General features: G+C 35.1%; 1 protein-coding gene across 6 annotated transcripts in view; it reads left to right on the plus strand.

Annotated features, from left to right (window-relative positions):
- Positions 1–18,420, plus strand: part of LOC138327615 (BTB/POZ domain-containing protein 17-like) — a 31,333-nt gene that overhangs the window by 4,462 nt on the left and 8,451 nt on the right. For 2 of the 6 annotated variants that reach the window (XM_069273863.1, XM_069273865.1), the window contains exon 2: positions 8,567–8,772. The exons of 1 other annotated variant lie outside the window; for it this stretch is intronic. In XM_069273863.1, the coding sequence (XP_069129964.1) occupies positions 8,713–8,772 (60 nt within the window). In that variant the 5' untranslated portion in view covers positions 8,567–8,712. Of the gene's footprint in view, positions 1–1,220; positions 1,398–8,566; positions 8,773–13,186; positions 14,182–18,420 lie in introns of those variants that run through there. 3 more of the 6 variants (XM_069273864.1, XM_069273866.1, XM_069273862.1) reach the window with 3 other exon arrangements.

Here is an 18,420-nt window from a genome sequence, read left to right on the forward strand (position 1 = left end):
CTGCCTATGAATCTTGAAAGTAAAAGTTTAAGTTTTGGCTGATTTGATGGGTCATTTAAGATGTGTCAGGGTTTTGGTCAGGTGTGGAGAAAAGACAGAAGTACCAGGAGAAAAAACCATCAACCAGTGGTCAATAACCAGGGTCCACATGGGATTCAAACCTCAACCCAAAGATGGAGGATTTATGGTAATACATTTGTATGTGGGGACATCATCTGAAACCACTTAACCACCCTGACCCCTACAAGATAGCTGACAGAGTTTGCAAATTCCTTATTAATGTTTGTAGTTATTATGCCTTAATTGCAAAACTATCTTGTTAGAACACATTCTAGTTTACTGACGATATAGCAAGATAGAGAATATCAGGTTTGTTGGTAATAGAAGTGAGGTGCATTGGACATTAACACGACTCTTCATGCATTGTTGCCTTATCCCCATTGTGCCCACACTGAAAAATAAGAATCAGCAATCTGATTGTGAATCACTGAGTATAATTTTGCTGATCCAAGTAATTTAAATAGGTAATTGTAATTTTTCTTAGAAAAATAATTTTTTTTCGTTTGTATTTTTTACCAGTAAATAAAGTTCCTGAACCCGTATTCTTGAATTACAGGATGTCCTTTATAAACAAAATAATGGGTGTAATATAAATGTGCAGTATATCTTTTCTGCTAATAGATATCTGTACTATGAGCAGGAAGTAGCATTCATTTTTATTAATCATGCACATACTCCTACTCCAGTTTCAGGATGTTCTTTAAAATGTTGACAGGGAATCAAAGTGAAATATCCAAATTGAAGACAGAGTATTCTGTAATAGGCGAGAAGAAAATGTAGTCGACAGACCGCGATTAGAACCCAGGACCTCCGAATGCTCTATCGCTGAGCTACTTGTATGGTCACCGATGATTGACCCAGTCCAATCTTGCCACAACTAATACAAATTTGTAAAAAATAAAGCTATATCTGACAATTACTAAAGCTGACAATAAATAATTAAAATTCATACTACATACTGCTTGCAGTGCTTTGTTAATTTCAAAATATTAAATAATGATACAGCTGTATGGACCATTTAAACTACACATCTTTATGATTGAAAAGTACCCTGACATGTGCTGCAAAAGATAACATGCTTAGTACATATTTGTACTAAGTGTTGTACTAAAGTGTTGGTTTCCTTATGGACATACCAGGGTATATCTAATGTTATACTGTAGGAGTGTGGACATAACAGTGACATATCCTCCAGGGCTTATAATCCTGTAGATTGTCGTAGATCTTTGTACAATGGACATTATTTTGACCTGATCGATTCAACCATAGTTGTGACCAAAATCTTTGTGCAGAATAGTTATTGAAGTTTAGAAAAAGAGCCATCTTCTGAGTTCAAGGTATGTGTTATTTGGGGGTGTTTTCTTTGTGGACTTGTTTTGTGGTTTCCCTGAGGTTTTATTTTTGTGGGACACCAAATACTACATTTGTATGTGACAGTTCCATGATGGTAATTTATTGCAGGTAAATGCAGTACCATCTTGTAGCTGTGAATTTGAGTTGATAAATTTGCAGTATTGAATCAGTATTAGTGAATTTGCAGTAGTGATTTTGTAGATGAATTTGCAGTGTTGAAGTGGTGATGGTGACATTGTGGTAGTGAATTTACAGTGTTGAATGTATGCATGTGTTGAAGTGGTGATGGTGAATTTGTGGTAGTGAATTTACAGTGTTGAATGTAAGCATGTGTTGGAGTGGTGTTGTGAATTTGTGGTAGTGAATGAAGTAGTTCGGTGATAATCATGACTTTGTGATGGTGAATTTGTTGTAACGAATTTACAATGTTGAGTGATGAGTGATGCTCAGTTTGCTGTGTTAATATATTTTTGGTGTTGAATTTGTAACTTTGGACATTCTGTGGTACACAATTTTCTGCAACTAAAGACATTGATATTTGTGGTACAGGTCCTGGTGATCTTCCCTGTGTAGTTAATATTGATCACTGTTACACACGGCCATCTCTATTCAACAAGTGATCGGTCAGATATAAGGATCTGATAAATAAGTTATCTATCTACAAAGGTATATTAAGGTCAAGACTGGACACTCACATGTAATTCTTGCCAGGTGAAAAGTTCATGTCGTCCTGCTCAATCACCTGTGTATCCACCTGTCAATCAAACAAATCAGTCGATGTAGGGAACCCAATAGTTACTTTTTAGTGACACCTGTAAACAACCTGTGTTGATTGATCTGACGAGGACAATATAAAAAGTATTGGACCAATCTTTTCTTCTTGTCAAAATATTTATCAAAATCCTGAAAAGGAGGCTATCTTATTCTTCATCATGAGTGTACGTTGTGCTTCCTGGACAGTAATCTTTGGAATGAAGACCATACTGAGTAAATTAATTGTAAAAACTTGAAAAAAGTGTTTGTTTAGGAAGGATATTGTTGTTTTTCATTAACCCACTTTTGCTATTTGCTGAAATAAATTACTTTATATTTTCTTTTGTATACATATTATTTGCTTTGTGATCAATATGACGGAGAACTTCTGAAAAACTTATTTATATATATATACCACATTCGATCCTATGAGCACCCTTCCGTCTTTTTTTGGCTTGAATTTCACTTATTTTAAACTAAATGCTAAAAATAGGAAAGCTGTATTGGTTTCCTTACTCATTTGTTTTGCAAATAGATTTCTGAAAGGCTAGTCTAAAAGTAATTTGCTTCAATTTTTTAAGCGTCTTGGGCACTTATTGGGTCGAATGTGGTAATTCTGCATCATAAACCACCAAAACATGTTAGGAGCTGTGGTGGCTAAAGTGTTTCAGCAAAGGACCTCTAAGATAACCCGTCACTTTTGGGTTGGATTTTGAGTTTCACTTTTTCGCATTTGCCAGGTTATGAGCATGTAGGTAGGCAGTTTTTCTCTGGGTATTCTGTCTTTTCTCAGCCTCTTTAACCTATCTCATACTTAAGGAAGATATAAATATATATATTGTATCTTAAATGAAAGAATGAATTATAACTTGCACTTTTTTGATGCGGTAACTTAACTCAAAGGTGTGTTTAAAATAGGACTTTAGGTATGTGTTGAGCCGGTAATTTTTGCTACCATTTTGTAGCTGTAGTCTCCTTGATGTATAATTCAGTGTGTTGTTAAAAACAGATGATCTAAACGTACAGATGATAGAACAAAATTACACAACCATGTACAACATCTACCGTAAAATGACATAATTGATTCCCTATAGGATTATGACAGTTTAAATAATTCAGATCTGCCAATTGTACTTTGTTTTGTGTGTTAATGCTTGATTACAGCTGACTAGCTTTGTGTACTGGATAACTTATAAAATGGAGACAGTTTGGCCAAGAAATTAATCTATAATGTATACCATGTTTGTAATGAAATTTACTGTATATATATTATTACTTTATCAACATCTACATATACATGAAATAATCAATCTACTTTATGGTATTGAAGATCATGTCAATATTGGAAAGATGCGGCTATATTTACAGGGAATGTCAGAGAAGGAAAATGAAGTAATGGAAATATGAAAGAGGTGATTTGAAGTAGTCAAGATATTTTGAAGTTGCAAGACGTTGAGGAAATGTGTTCCAGTCTTGAATTCAATCAACTGATGGTTAAAATTTATTTCTTTATGCCTGTTTAACAACAAGGATGTGCCTTGTTTAAGAGATGGAAGAAAGTCAGAGTACCCTGAGAAAAACCACTGAACAGTGGTCAGTATCTGGCAACTGGCCCACTTGTGTTTCAAATTCGTACCCTAGAGGTTGGGGGCTAGTTGTAATGTGTCATATATCACCATAACCATTTGGCCAGAAGCTATTTTGATTAAATGTTGTTAACTATTGGGTACCGTAGGTTGAACATATTAAACTTCAGAGATATACAAAATACTGTATCTCAGAGGGCAAAGTGCAAAACACTGAAGAACTGGTTTCTAATGATTGGTGTAAGAACGTTTACTATACGAAAGAAAGTTGATTTGAAAAGATGTGAAGATCTAAAAAAAATAGGTCAAACATTAAAGGATACCAGTATGGTGTTTCAGGTTAAATCCCTCTTATAAATCTCTCCATTGTGAAGAAGTATTGAAATTCCACATTTACTACATTAATCCGTGGTCAATATTTTCACAGCTGAACATTCTTGTTATATTTGTTTAACCTAATTCATCTATAAATAAAAATCTAATAAAAGAGCTTGACATTTCCAGCCCAGTGCAATGAACTCCCTAAAAATGTTCAAATATCATTTTGTACAAGCACTTGGTAGCTTCCTTGCTGTAATAAATGTCACCAGAACCATATACAGCTAAATCGTCATGCTTAATTATCACCATTTGCTTGAATTTATATATGAATCAAACATTTGTACTTTCACAACCTTACCGTGTTCGACCGAATAAGTGCCCACGGCAGTTAAAATTGAAGGGGTGTTTTTTTTTAATTTGGTCACCGTTATTGCACAGAGTAGTCCATTAATCACTTAAAGGTGATAAAAACAGAAGGGACATGGAAAATGAGATAATACGCTAGAAACATTTGTATGTCCTATTAAAACATATATCAGTTTGATATTTGCTTATATTTTGTCTCTAAATAGTAAAATTAATGAAATCAATCTTCACATCTTTTTGACGACAGATTTTTTTCAATGACTTACCTCCCTTGAGTTCCGATGAGTTGTGACGTCATCTGAGACAATCAACTACCGGAAGCCGGTGTGCCGATCGCGGAACTGTCAACATGCATGTGGATTTTAGCCACAGGTCTTAGGTCTTACACACGGAGAAAATATGTTATATTCCGACTTATTGGGTAGCATGTTTATCCCCTACATAATGACACATTATTGACGTCATAACCTATAAAATGACGTCACTATATGTAAATGATGATGTCATTAATGTCGAGTACATATATCATGTAGAGTATCATGTGGGGGTTAAACATAAGGTCATTTTTCACGAATGAATAAGTATTACTTTCCTATTCAGTCCACCCTGGAGTAATACGACTGTGCATGTATGTAATTTATAGTTTACACATAAAATTAACCGGGGAGTTTTAATATACATACTGGTCATTTTATGTGCAAAATAAGATTGTAGTGAAAATGGACAATTATTGCGGCCCACCTCCTTAGACCTACGTTTTGATGAAAAAAATCATCCGTTACAAACATACGCACATGATTAAAAGAAAAAACAAAGGGTCCTCCTGCACAGTTTTCATACTTCCTTTTAGAGATTCTACTACATGTATTTAAAAAAATGTGTATAAGTCTTAGCAAGACAATTAATTCATTATTACATTTCTTTGTACATGTACTTTGAGTTACACAACAATGTGCCGATGGTGTGAAGCCGGTATGTTCAGATCGAGCAGGGTTGCATAATGATATGACGACATTCACAATGTTATCATTATATAAATGCAGGTAATTTAAAATAAAAAATTACAATGTTAAGAACGCTTTAAAATCATCATAATACATCGTAAAACTCGTCACAGCCATTGTAAATAGTATGCTCGCCAATTTCGCCCGCAATTTGCGTGCTCATTAATTTCCTGTTATATTCTTCATAGTACACTTGCGTATATGTAGAATACGATTTTTACCGATTTTTTTTAATCTAGACCCCTAAATCGTCTCATAATGGTCAATAGGCTATCTAGCGTGTCCATATTGATACAAACTAATTCTCAAATCCCTGTGGACTGTTCGTATACTTTTGAAATTTTCCAAAACTGCGCACGGTTAGATAATACAATGAAGCGGTCTTGTAAATGATTTGTCTTTTATAAGAAATAGGTTGTTTCATGGCCCTGTGTTAGTTGAACTATTAAACGTGCATATCTTGTCCACGAGTACATGTCATGCATATTTGGCCATTTTATCTAGTATCTATGTTTTGTCCCGTCTTTTTTTATCGGTCGTGCGTGCATTATTACTACTGTACATGTTATTCTATTTTCGTGCACGGAAAGCCCCGAAATTTTGTCGAATAAATCCGTTAAAATTATTACAGAACTTTAAAAAATAAATAAGCCTAATCCTTTCTGTGCGGTGTTCTGAAGGATTTCCAAATAGGAAATCGAGGTATGTAGTACATACATACATGAGGCGGGAAAGGGGTAGTCCGCTAAACCTGCCTATATCATTAGGCTTTTCCGGCATTGCATGGACGTTATATTAGAAATATACCGCTGACGTAGCGTAGGCCAAATCTGTCCTACGATTTCACATTTTTAAGAGGTACCGCGAGCTGACTATATATTAGGCAAAAAAAAAAAAAAAAAATAAAAAAGCGTAATAATATAGGCAGGTTTAGCGGACTAGGAAAGGGGCACGTTTGTCGCGGTATGATAGGGTTTTAGAAAGGGTATGAAGGATGTCGGGGTCTACTTTTATAAATATCCATTATATGTATGTACATGTAGCATATGTAGTGTCATTTTTGTTTTGGTCCATTTTCTTGTAAACTTTTATTTCTTCTTGTTGATATTAACTTTTAAAGTGTATGTTTAGAGTTTTAATTTACAGACAAAAGTCAACCGCAACCTCCTCGAACCTGAGTTTACACACACGGACACGATGTCAAATGACTTTTGACCTAAAGAACATAACAATTTTATAGCCCAGAATATAACGATTAGAATGAGTAAACGATCGTTTTTATTATATCAGGGTATGTTATAGATTGTATACTATATATACGGATACATTTCCACTTATCAATATAGCAACTACACGTAGCGCGACTGTTTTATATATTTATAATCGCCAATACCGCAACACTGTCTCATTGAATTTCCCGGCTCTTGTCACAGCTGTTGGTCTCAGATGACGTCACGAATCTACGGCAACCTGGTGATATCAGGGGCGATAAGCGATGCGATCGTTCTAGACAAGGGTGTTTATGGACTTCGTTTCAAGCACATTTTATTGAAATTACGTCAGATACAACCTGTATTTTTTGTTGGAAATCATAAAGTGCATCACAATAAACAAATATCAACACAAAAATAGCATATTTAAAATCTGTTTTTATCACCTTTAACAAAAGAAATCAATTAGAGAAATCACGGTTTTGAAAGTTTCATTAACTACCCAGAAAGGCCAGAGTTGAAAGGCGAGTTGTAGAATGTTAGACAACTTATAGCTTAGAGAACTACAATTATAAAAACTTCATTTTAGGATGCCAGACAATGAACCAAACAAACAGAAAAGATTTGATAGAAAACTAAAAAAATTATGGTAGTTTTCTTTTCTGAACTTTTATGCTAGATTATCTCCCCCTATCTTTAAACTATGAATTGGTCATTTATGATAGAGAATAAATTTTAAAGCCTAATCTTAAATATATTTGTAATGCATGCCAGATTTTAATCGCTACTGAATTATAAAGAATCATAGGCAGTTTTATTGGTGTATTTTAATATCTTTCTGCCTTACCAGGGTAATTAAATAATTTCTAAAAGAAAAAAATCCAAGATTTTATCATGAATGTGTACTTTTTCTGCATAATGAACTTTGACCTCTGTCTGCTTGATGAACTTTTATGAAATAAAACAGATATACGTATCTATCTGGTCTGACCATCTATTTTGTCAATAACACATAGGGGATGCTCGATCAGACCTTTTTGACCAGTTCTCTTTGTTATATACCACAAACACTTTTCACTTGCCCTTGCACCAAGTCCAGAGTTTTTAGTACTTGATGTATTGCAGTAAAAAAAGAGTAAAGCAAAAAAGATCAGGGCGAATCAACAGTAGGAGCTCTCATGTGATACAAACTGGCTTGAAATAACCCTATTTATGTGTTTTGTCATAAAAATATTCTCTGAAAATTATGGCAATTATGTTATCTTTTCCATCTATGTATAATATATTTTGTCGTGATCTTTTGTGAGTCATACAATGTAAGTACATTCTGTTGAGTAGTTCCGTGTAAGTCTTTTGTATATAACTGTATAACATGTCCTTATGTAACACTATACAGACAAAGGTCTTTGTGTTGATGCATCAGCAATCGACCCTGCCTTTTCTAATTTGTGTGGGAGACTCAAGATCAAATTTGATAACCTGAATAATCTGAATTTGAAGGCATGTTTTGTCTGCAACTGGTGTATTTTTCTTATTGGTGATGTCACGAAGGTGTCCAGTTACAATTTTTTATCTCGCGGATGTATTGTTTTTCCCATGCTTTTCAAGAAGTGGGTAAAGTAAATAACATTTCGTGGAATTCAGTTATTTGGTGAGCGGTATTGAAGGCCTGTAAATATACTAGTGAAAACTTTGGATTTAAGTTGTATGCAGTCTGAGGAAGTTTTCACAAGAAACCGGTCAGCTAGGTCAAATACACATTAAATACTATAATATCCCGTAACACTATACAGACAAAGGTCTTTGTGTTGATGCATCATCGATTGTCCCAGCAGCTGTTACCAGATGTCCTGTGAAATCTGTGATTGAAATCACTCAGGCATGACGTCTAGGATTTCTTTGTGTATTTCAGAATGGACTCAGACTATCATTGACTGACAATATGACGGGGTATCTCTGCTGTTTCCTTATCGATCTCCAACAGGAACTCGGGGGAGTTAAAGGAGAGTGCTGTCGGAGGTACAGCGACAGTTTTACCTGGTCCTAACGAGTACCTGGATGTTATCAGCACAGACAGGTATGGTGTTCACACGAGAATGTATCTACACAGTGTTTAGGGTAAGGCTATATAGTCATGGGTCGGTATTAATAATTTCTTTATTGTTACAATCATTTACTATCATTGGTTATTTATTACTATAAATTATTGTTTATTGTAAGCTGTAAGTTACTTTTCCATTGTTATAAATCACTTATGTTTATAACTCATGATTATTACAACAAGTCACTTATTAGTATAATCCATGGCTTATCATTATAAGTCACTTATTGGTATAATCCATGGCTTATCATTATAAGTCACTTATTAGTATAATCCATGGCTCATCATGATAAGTAATTTATTCTTATAATCCATATGACTTATCATTATAAATCATCTATAAGTATAATCCATGGCTTATAGTTATAAGTCATGTACTTAAAGTGAACAGTCAGGCAAGGATGGCTAAAGTTGGTAAAAATGGTGTGAATGTATCCAGTATAATTTCTTATGAAATAGAAAAAATAAAATCTCTCGTCAGAATCTTATCTGTGTAGGAAGATATTAATTTAAAGTATAGGAATCCTAAAACGTCCTCCCGGCTGACTATGTCCGTGGTTACATTTCCACGCAGCCTCGCTTTCAATGCTTTCAACTTTTCTTTCTTTTAATGGTCAGAACTGGGAAACGTAAGCAGAACTTGACCGTCGTATTAATATATGAGAACTTTTGGAAGGCCAATGAACGCATTTAGACTGGTATTCTTTGCCCGACTATTCACTTTAATCTTATAACTTTATTAGTTTTGGCTCATTATTTTTAATAGCTGATTGAGATGTGTGTGCCCTATAGTAATCAGGTTGTTCATCTGTAAATTTGTCGTTCTGTATGTCTTTTGTACAATTACAATGGAAGAAAGTGGAGAATAGTTCTCAAATTTGATAGGATGATTCCCATGCCATTAGATCGTCAAAATGGTTAATCAGTGGCCATCTTGGATTTCAAAATGAGAAAAAAATGAGAATTTTGTATGGAAGCTTAATGATTGGATTATTGTTGTCACATTAAGTAGAATGATTCCACTTGTCATCTGGTATGCATAACATAATTCAAAATCTTTGCTTAGTGGACATCTTGGATTTTAACAATGGGAAAAAAATAAAAGTTTTGTAGATACGTAAACATTTATCACATATTACACAATAATTCTGCCTATAATCTGCCTGATATCCAGTGACTTTGCCCATGTAATATTTTTGCATATGTCACTAGAGTATCATTGTAACCTGGAGTGCTTTTTCATTGGCTGGAAATTCATTGTGACATCATGTCTTGATGTCAGTAACCAATGACATGATGTTAGAGCTCAAGGATGCCGTGACAAAGTGGCGACCTCTGAATTTTAGCAATAAATTTTGACACTGAGATTATTCGATATGTACGTTGTTGCCGTTATGTGATGAAAAGTATTTTAAATGAGTGTTCATTTCGCATGAGATTTTTAGCCCACCATCTGATGATGGTGGGCTTTTCAAATAGCCTTTTGTCTGTGGTCTGTTGTCTGCTGTCCTTCTGTCTGTTAACAATTCTTGTTATCACTATTTCTCAGAAAGTACTGAAACAACCTTTCACAAATTTTCATATTTAGGTTCCGCTAGGACCTTAGTTGTGCATATTGCATTTTGGTACTATTCGATTAACAAGATGGCCAACAGATATCCATCTTGGATTTTGATAATTGAAGTTTGTAACTGCGATATATCTCAGAAAGTAAGGAAAAGATCTTTCTCAAATTTCATATGTAGTATGTAATAAAAATTTGAAAAGCAGAGAAATAGATCCATCTTTCCATTGTCAGGTGTAGATCATTCTTTGGTGGGCGCCAAGATCCCTCTGGCATCTCTTGTATGAAGCTCGTCTTGAAGTTTTAATTTTTGCTTGCCGAGGCTTGCAAAAATAAAATTAGAGTTGTTTCATAAAATTTCATATGAAATGAACACCCATTTAAGATCCAGAATCACACGGCAATTAAAATGGTTGTGTTCCCAGTTCTATTCCAAGGCATTGATCCTGAGAGGATCTATTGTATGCTTTTTACCCTGCCTTTTCTAATTTGTGTGGGAGACTCAAGATCAAATTTGATAACCTGAATAATCTGAATTTGAAGGCATGTTTTGTCTGTAACTGGTGTATTTTTCTTATTGGTGATGTCACGAAGGTGTCCAGTTACGTTTTTTTATCTCGCTGATGTATTATTTTTCCCATGCTTTTCAAGAAGTCGGTAAAGTAAATAACATTTCGTGGAATTCAGTTATTGGTTGAGCGGTATTGAAGGCCTGTAAATATACTAGTGAAAACTTTGGATTTAAGTTGTATGCAGTCTCAGGAAGTTTTCACATGAAACCGGTCAGCTAGGTCAAATACACATTAAATACTATAATATCCCATAATATACAGCTATCTGGTAGTAACAGCCCAGAGTTCAACCAGGCAATTATAATTAGAATTATACATGCAATCTACACACATCACTGTTGTAATGTCATTTTTAAAACGGCTTACCAATGACAGGAGGTCTGTTTCAACCATGCAAGAATATTTGCTATATAATTGGTATCTTAAGGCTGAAGGCAAAAAAGTTTAAGACAAGATGCATAGGGAGTTGACTTGTAGTTTGACTGAAGTATGTGCTACAGTACTTGTTTTGAGAAATCGGGAAATAGGCATAACCTTGATTTAGAAATCTGAGACATAAATATGCAATATCTGCCCCTACAATATTTGAGAGTTATTGCCCTTTGTTTACTCTAAAACATACAGTTTAGCTGTGTGATAGTTGGCTGTCTGTGTCATATACTCAGATATTGTCATGTGACCATTCTGTTTTGTCAGACTTTGTACCGTATAACTTTGGTGGCCTCTATAGTCACGATGACCAGTGGCAAGTTTATCGATATACAGCGGTGTACACCGAAATTGTTAGAATACAGGTTACTGCAAATTGTCATGTGACTTCTGTTACATCAGACTTTGCATCCTCTTTAGTCACGTCCACCAGTGGCAAGTTTACCGACATACAGCGGTCTTTGACAGAGGAAGGTCTTCTCTGCTGGAGATGTGCCATTGCTTAGGGAGGCCATTTTTCTACAACAGAAACAATATTTATCACCTTGTATGTAACTTAGGTAAACAAAACAACAGATTAATTAATGACTGGAAAAGTAGCCTTTAGGACCGAGTGTAATTCATGGCCGTCACATCAAGGTCCTTATGAACAGACAATGGTTAGTTCACTGGACAGTGGTCAGTCTGCAAACGAAATGTGTATGACATGGGTCATATGTCATAGGTCACTATGATAGCTAAATCACAAACAATCTATTTAAAGTATAAGTAACATGACGCTTTCTGTATACTGTACATGACTTTGTGAATTTTAGTAGCCAAGTGGTTAAAATGCTCCAATATGATAAATTACCAGTAGCCCTCTACCTCTGGGTTTTGCAATTGAATCCAACATGGTTTTTCTCTAGGTATTTGGTATAATGGCTTTCTAATTGGCAGGTACCATTGTAAAGTGAAATTTTAGTGGGCATCTAATTGGACAATTTGCTGTATGTAGATCACCAAAATTTAACTTGTCAAGTTATATCACAGCTAAATAAAGATGCAAGAACTTTTAATATAAATTATTTTACTGTTAGCCATTAATTGACATCAGATAACATGTGTTGCGCAGAAAAATTTAAAGAGGGAAATGAAATCCGAATTTGCATATTACAGAGTTATCTGCACTTGCGGGTAGGTATTGATTGTGACGTCACGTGTTTGCGAGCGTAACGTCATACGTTTCGGAGAAAACGACGAAAATTGCACTCACAAAATAATGACGTAACAATCGATACCTACCTACAAGGGAGCTAACTCTGTAATATGCAAAGACAGAATAGGACAGGACAGACTAATTTAATGACATGTTAAGATTATATTTAACACCAAATTAAATCTGAAGATTGATGAAAAATTGCCAAATTTTAACAGGTGAAAATTTTACTTTGAGTTTTCATGGGCAAATTTTATGACTGCTTAGTTGTACTATCAAATCTTCCCGCTACATGTTATTAGCCATAGGTTGATAGTTTTATGTTTATTTATAAGGGAACTCTGGCTTTCTTCCATAATATAAACCTGGCTGTTACTATAGAATGTAAACACAAACAAGCCGTAGTATGACCTTCTGGGTTACATTATTTATATACAGTATATACTACACAAGAATGTTTTGTCGATTGATAAATTTGTACCCTTCATTGTATGCCTAGAGAGAATAGGTAGATAGATATATGAATTGTGGTTTGTTGGCCGGGAAATGGACAGGTATATTTGATACAAAGATTAATTGATGATTTGTGGTTTGTTGGCCCAGAAGGGTGAACAGGGAGTTGTAAGCATGCAGACTCACTATTTAATACACAAATACACATCACCAAGTAGACTGACAGGTTTACAGGTATGCCAGCTCTGTGTAACGAGATAGAGAAGACACCTGTACATGTATGTGACATGTTAGGTTGAAGTTTGTTTCATCTTTAGCTGGATTTCAAGTCGCAGAGATTGTCTGTTTTCACAGACTCTGTAAGAAAATTCTGTCTCCCTGTCTGAGAAGATATGACCGTAGCTACCGAATAGTGACCTATACATGTTGTCGTTCTGGATGAGGTTAAAATAAGGAGACAGATTTGGATTTTGAGGCTCTGTATGGATTAAAAGAGACAATAAAACTGAATTACATATTATTTCTTACTAACTGGGACTTTAGCCAGGAGAGAAACCTTTACTCATTTCATTATAAGTTTGGATTAGACAACCTGTGATTTGTGACCAAGATAAGCTGAGTTCTGTGTTGTTTCTGATTAATGTAAAACCTACACTTCATCAACCTGTACCCGTTTTAAAGGCCGATAATGAACAGAGGAAAGCGGTTTTCACCGTACTGAGGTGTTAAAAGCTGGCCTTTCTCCTTTGTACATCCATGGGTGTATGGACACGGACAAAAACTTATTGTACGTCTGTTCTAAGTCCACATGATGTGGCAGAATCAAAGCATAGCTCTGTATCTAGGTTAACAACTGGAGAGTTATTACCTGTTTACTTATAACCAGTTCTGGTCAGATATCAATTCAGTATGTTTTTGTACCCGTGGATAGTTTGACTTGGACACTACAAATATATGGATATGTGTTAAAGGACGTTTTAATGACAAGAAATTTGATAACACCATCTTGACTTACACTTAGCATTAAACCTATGGAGATACGTAGTACGATCAGGTGATTGTGGTGTGTATTGGGTCGGGGGTTACGTCACGCTGGAAGTGTTATTTTTAGTCTGTATAAACTTTGAGTATGTCTAATCCTAATCCTGAATTAGAGGTTGTGGCTGAGATCCACACACCCGTTAACGAGGACGAGGGGACCAAAACAAAGGTAAAACTTGTTTATATTTTGAAGGTTTTCATTTGTCTTAGAGTTCAAACTTTAATTTTTTTCTAGCTCATTGTCTGGAAGCTTTGTAGAGGTGCTAGTGTTGATTCAATAGATTACCATATCTCGAGGTAAAAATCAATATTCTGAAATTAACTAGATTTTTTTATTACATTTTTTGTGGATGAGAATTTTTTGTGTAATCAAATAAATAACTTCACTTGTGAAATGTATTATTTTAGTATTCAATTTTTGTTTCAAGACTACTTTGAATTTAAAATTTCTTTGATCTAAGTCTTAAAGTAAAACAAACTAAGTCATATTAATGTCCAAAAGTATGAACCACAAAACGATTGTAATATGACCATCAGAATCAAGGACTTAACCATCATGACACGTAACCTGTTCACCCTTGAAATTATATAATGAACTGATCCTACGTTTAAATTAGAAGAGTTTAAATGTGTCTGTAGGAGTGAAACAGTTGAAGATAGGGCCTATATGGTCACCATTGTCGTAAATGTATAATCATTAGAATTCAGATCATTGTAGAGTTGAGAGTTGAAGTACTAATAAGTCAAGATTTATCGTTCATTGTCTGATATTCAAAAAATTGTTTCACTAAATTCTATTTTGAATAATATCATTAACATACAGTAAGATGATATTTAATGTAGATTTTTTTTGATAATTTTGGTGTTTAAGTGTCTTAAGAAAGTTGTTTGGTTTGTGAAGTCAACCTCACAATACAAGGGTGTAACCAAAGATTTTAATATAAGTATTTGAATGATGTCATTCATCGTAGGTTTTATAATTATATATTAATTTATTTATTATTGTAAACTTGCTTATGTATGTTGATAGAAAATTACTTTTAATATCAATGAACTTTTTGAACTGAATCATTGAGAAAGTTTTATACCTGTAGTAAATTTATGTACCTGTAACTGTTTCTGAAATTACTACTGCATCCACACAGAAATATAACTTAAAGGCCCACTACCTTTCCGAAACGGCTTTTAATTTTTAAAATGGGAATGTAAAACAAGATCGATAATTTTGTAGAGTCTTAAAAATTATTAACTTACCGTTAATACTACATTTATCATCACCTTCTGAACGATTTGATTAAAATAAATAAAATGTTTATTTTCATAACGCAGGTCGTATTATGTTTCCCGCCGTCGTCCTAAATACCGCGTGTAGGTTGATTATCATTGCGCCAGACGGCAAAACAGCGAATTGACTCGCCACTGTTTTCATATATTACGCAGGAAATCTTGCATATGTTTGGTGTCGTAACCTTATTTTAGGTCATCGGTATGCATTTTCTGATGTTACTAATGTTTTTTAAGAAACCTTTATATTTTGCTCCGGAAAGGTAACGGACCTTTAAGTGCATATAGGTACATCTATAGCTGTTAAACACTATCACCATCCTTCAACATCTGAAATCCCAACAGCGATCCCTGCGTCATTAAAGATACTATAGTGTTGGATGTATAAATACAATTGTTTAAATTTGATTAAGTTGAAATTGAAGGGTGAGGAACATTTAGTTTAACTTTAATTCAATAGAATGAAGTACATGTAGCACATGAGTGCTTCATCCGAATCTAATTACTCTTAAATTGAGGGGCGAGGAAGTTCTGAGGAAGTGTCTTTTCGACTGATCTTTTTATTTCTTTTGTTCTGTTAAATAGACTTTACTTATTGTCATCCTCTTCATTGTTAAATTAAATTGTCTACAACATCCTGTTGGAATGAAAACCAATTAGTCCTTTTTGATCTCTCCCCATACCTGACAGAAAGTGCTAGAAATTGACAAATGTCAATGTGTGCTGACTTTGTACCCATAATTAGAAGTTATTTAATGAAAGTACATGATTCACATTGGGGTCAGAAGGGGGCGGGGATTGGGTAGGCAACACAACCTATTCCCCATGTCAAAAATCTCACATGATACATACAGATTCTTCACTTATTTAATGAATGTGAGTACAAAATATGAGACTGGTGGAGAATATTCCAACACTAGGTGTTGACCTACCCTAATAAGAATAGCACTTGAGAGTTGCCCTTTTTTACACTATCAAACCAATATAACTTGTATTCCAGTTGTGTTTTATGTCTGCTTTGTAGTGCTTATATTTATTTAAAGCTGACAATGCAAGTTAAAAAATCAACATTTGAGATTTTAAGAATAATTAAGTTCTTTTTGTCAATTTTTTTTTTCAAAATTCGTTTCTGAGACAACCCCTTATGTTTCTTAGGACGGTCAGTCACCATTTTGTTTTAACTCTGCTTGGATACAACACCTGTTACCGACCCCTATATAAAGCGCGTGAACCACACGCATGTGCAATCAGTCGAAAACTCGCTGTTCAAGGTGTAATAACTAACACCTGATCGGCTCTAGATCTACTGAACTATATACCCAAGACATAACTAATGTTTTCTCAAGTAAAGTTTCTAAGTATGATATATAGATCTATACAGTTGAATTAAAAGTAATGAATTAATTCATACCTTTTCCACGAACAAGATCCATTTTGATTGTAACGTAAACAAACTCTGAAATTCTAATAGTAGATAACATTGTCAAACTAAAAATAAACAATGCACTTACCTGACAAGGCTTCATTGAAGTAATATTTTCTGCTAGATCCCAAAATATGTCAAAAACGAGATAATAAAACACTTCAAAATACCTAAGATATTAAACACACATGTACACGTGTATGCCTTAGGTAGTTTATATATGGAAGCGTCACTTGTTTGGGACAGGTGGTAACGTGCAGGTGGCTAGTCGAGTACATCAGGTACGAGAGAATGCATGGAGATATGTGGACGGATTATTATTAGCTCACCTGGTCCGAAGGACTGAGGTGAGATTATGGGAGACTGCGGCATCTGGCGTCCGACGTCCGACGTCCGTCAACAATCGCCTTCCTCTTAATAACCATTGGTCAGAATTTGACCCAATTTGACTGGTAGCATCCTTGTAGGTTGGGGACTCAAAATTATACAAATGATAGGGCTGACCCCCTAGGGGCCTGAGGGGCGGGGCCAAAAGTGTCGGTTTGGCTATTTCCATATAAACGACTTATTCTTTGATTCAATGCATTGAAACAAAGCATGGGATAGCACCCATAATGCAATGGTAACATCCTTTTAGGATGGAGATTCTTAATTGTACTAGTGATGGAGCTGATCCCCGGGGGGCCTGAGGGAGGGGGTCAAAAGGGGTTAAAAGGGGTCAATTTGGCTATTTCCATATAAACGACTTCTTCTCTGAAACTAAGTATGGGCTAGCACTCATAATGCAATGGTAGCATCCTTATAGGTCGGGGATTCAAAATTGTACAAATGATGGGGCTGACCCTCCGGGGGCCTGAGGGGCGGGGTCAAAAGGGGTCAAATTGACTATTTCCATATAAACAACTTCTTTGAAACTAAGCGCTGGATAGCACTCATAATGCAATGGTAGCATCCTTATAGGGTGGAGATCCAAAATTGTACAAATGATTGGGCTGACCCCCCAGGGGGCCTGAGGGGCGGGGTCAGAAGGGGTCAATTTGGCTATTTCCATTAAAAAGTCTTCTCTGAAACTTGTGTGGGATAGCACTCATAATGCAATGGTAGCATCCTTATAGGGTGAGGATTCAAAATTATACAAATGATGGGGCTGATCCCCCCTGGGGGCCTGAGGGGCGGGGTAAATGAATATTATTTTTTCCCACGGCAGTTGCATATTTTTTATTAAAATACCCATATTTTTTTCTATCCCGTAATCGTCAACGAATTTGATTGAACAGCTCATTGGAATTGAGTCATTCATATGTTCCTGCCAAAAGTGGGGTGATGACCTCACGCTGCTACGCCATCGACTATTCACATAACAATAAAATCGCCGCGCGTGTTGTACTAACATTATACACTGATAATGATAATACTAGAAAGGATGGTTATTGAGTCCATGTCAGTGCAAATTGTAAATAATATATAATAACCAACATTCAACATGTAAATATTATATAATAACCAACATTCAACATGTAAATATTATATAATAACCAACATTCAACATGTAAATATTATATAATAACCAACATTCAACAATATCACTTTCTCATACACTAACACTTCACCATGGCCATGGTCAAGATACAAATATATCAAAACTTCCACGGGTTTAGTATCACTTTATGTATGACGCCACTTAGCCAGTTACATGTGGTT

Source organism: Argopecten irradians, chromosome 7 (genome assembly GCF_041381155.1).
Source record: "Argopecten irradians isolate NY chromosome 7, Ai_NY, whole genome shotgun sequence".
Taxonomy (NCBI): Eukaryota; Metazoa; Mollusca; class Bivalvia; order Pectinida; family Pectinidae; genus Argopecten; species Argopecten irradians.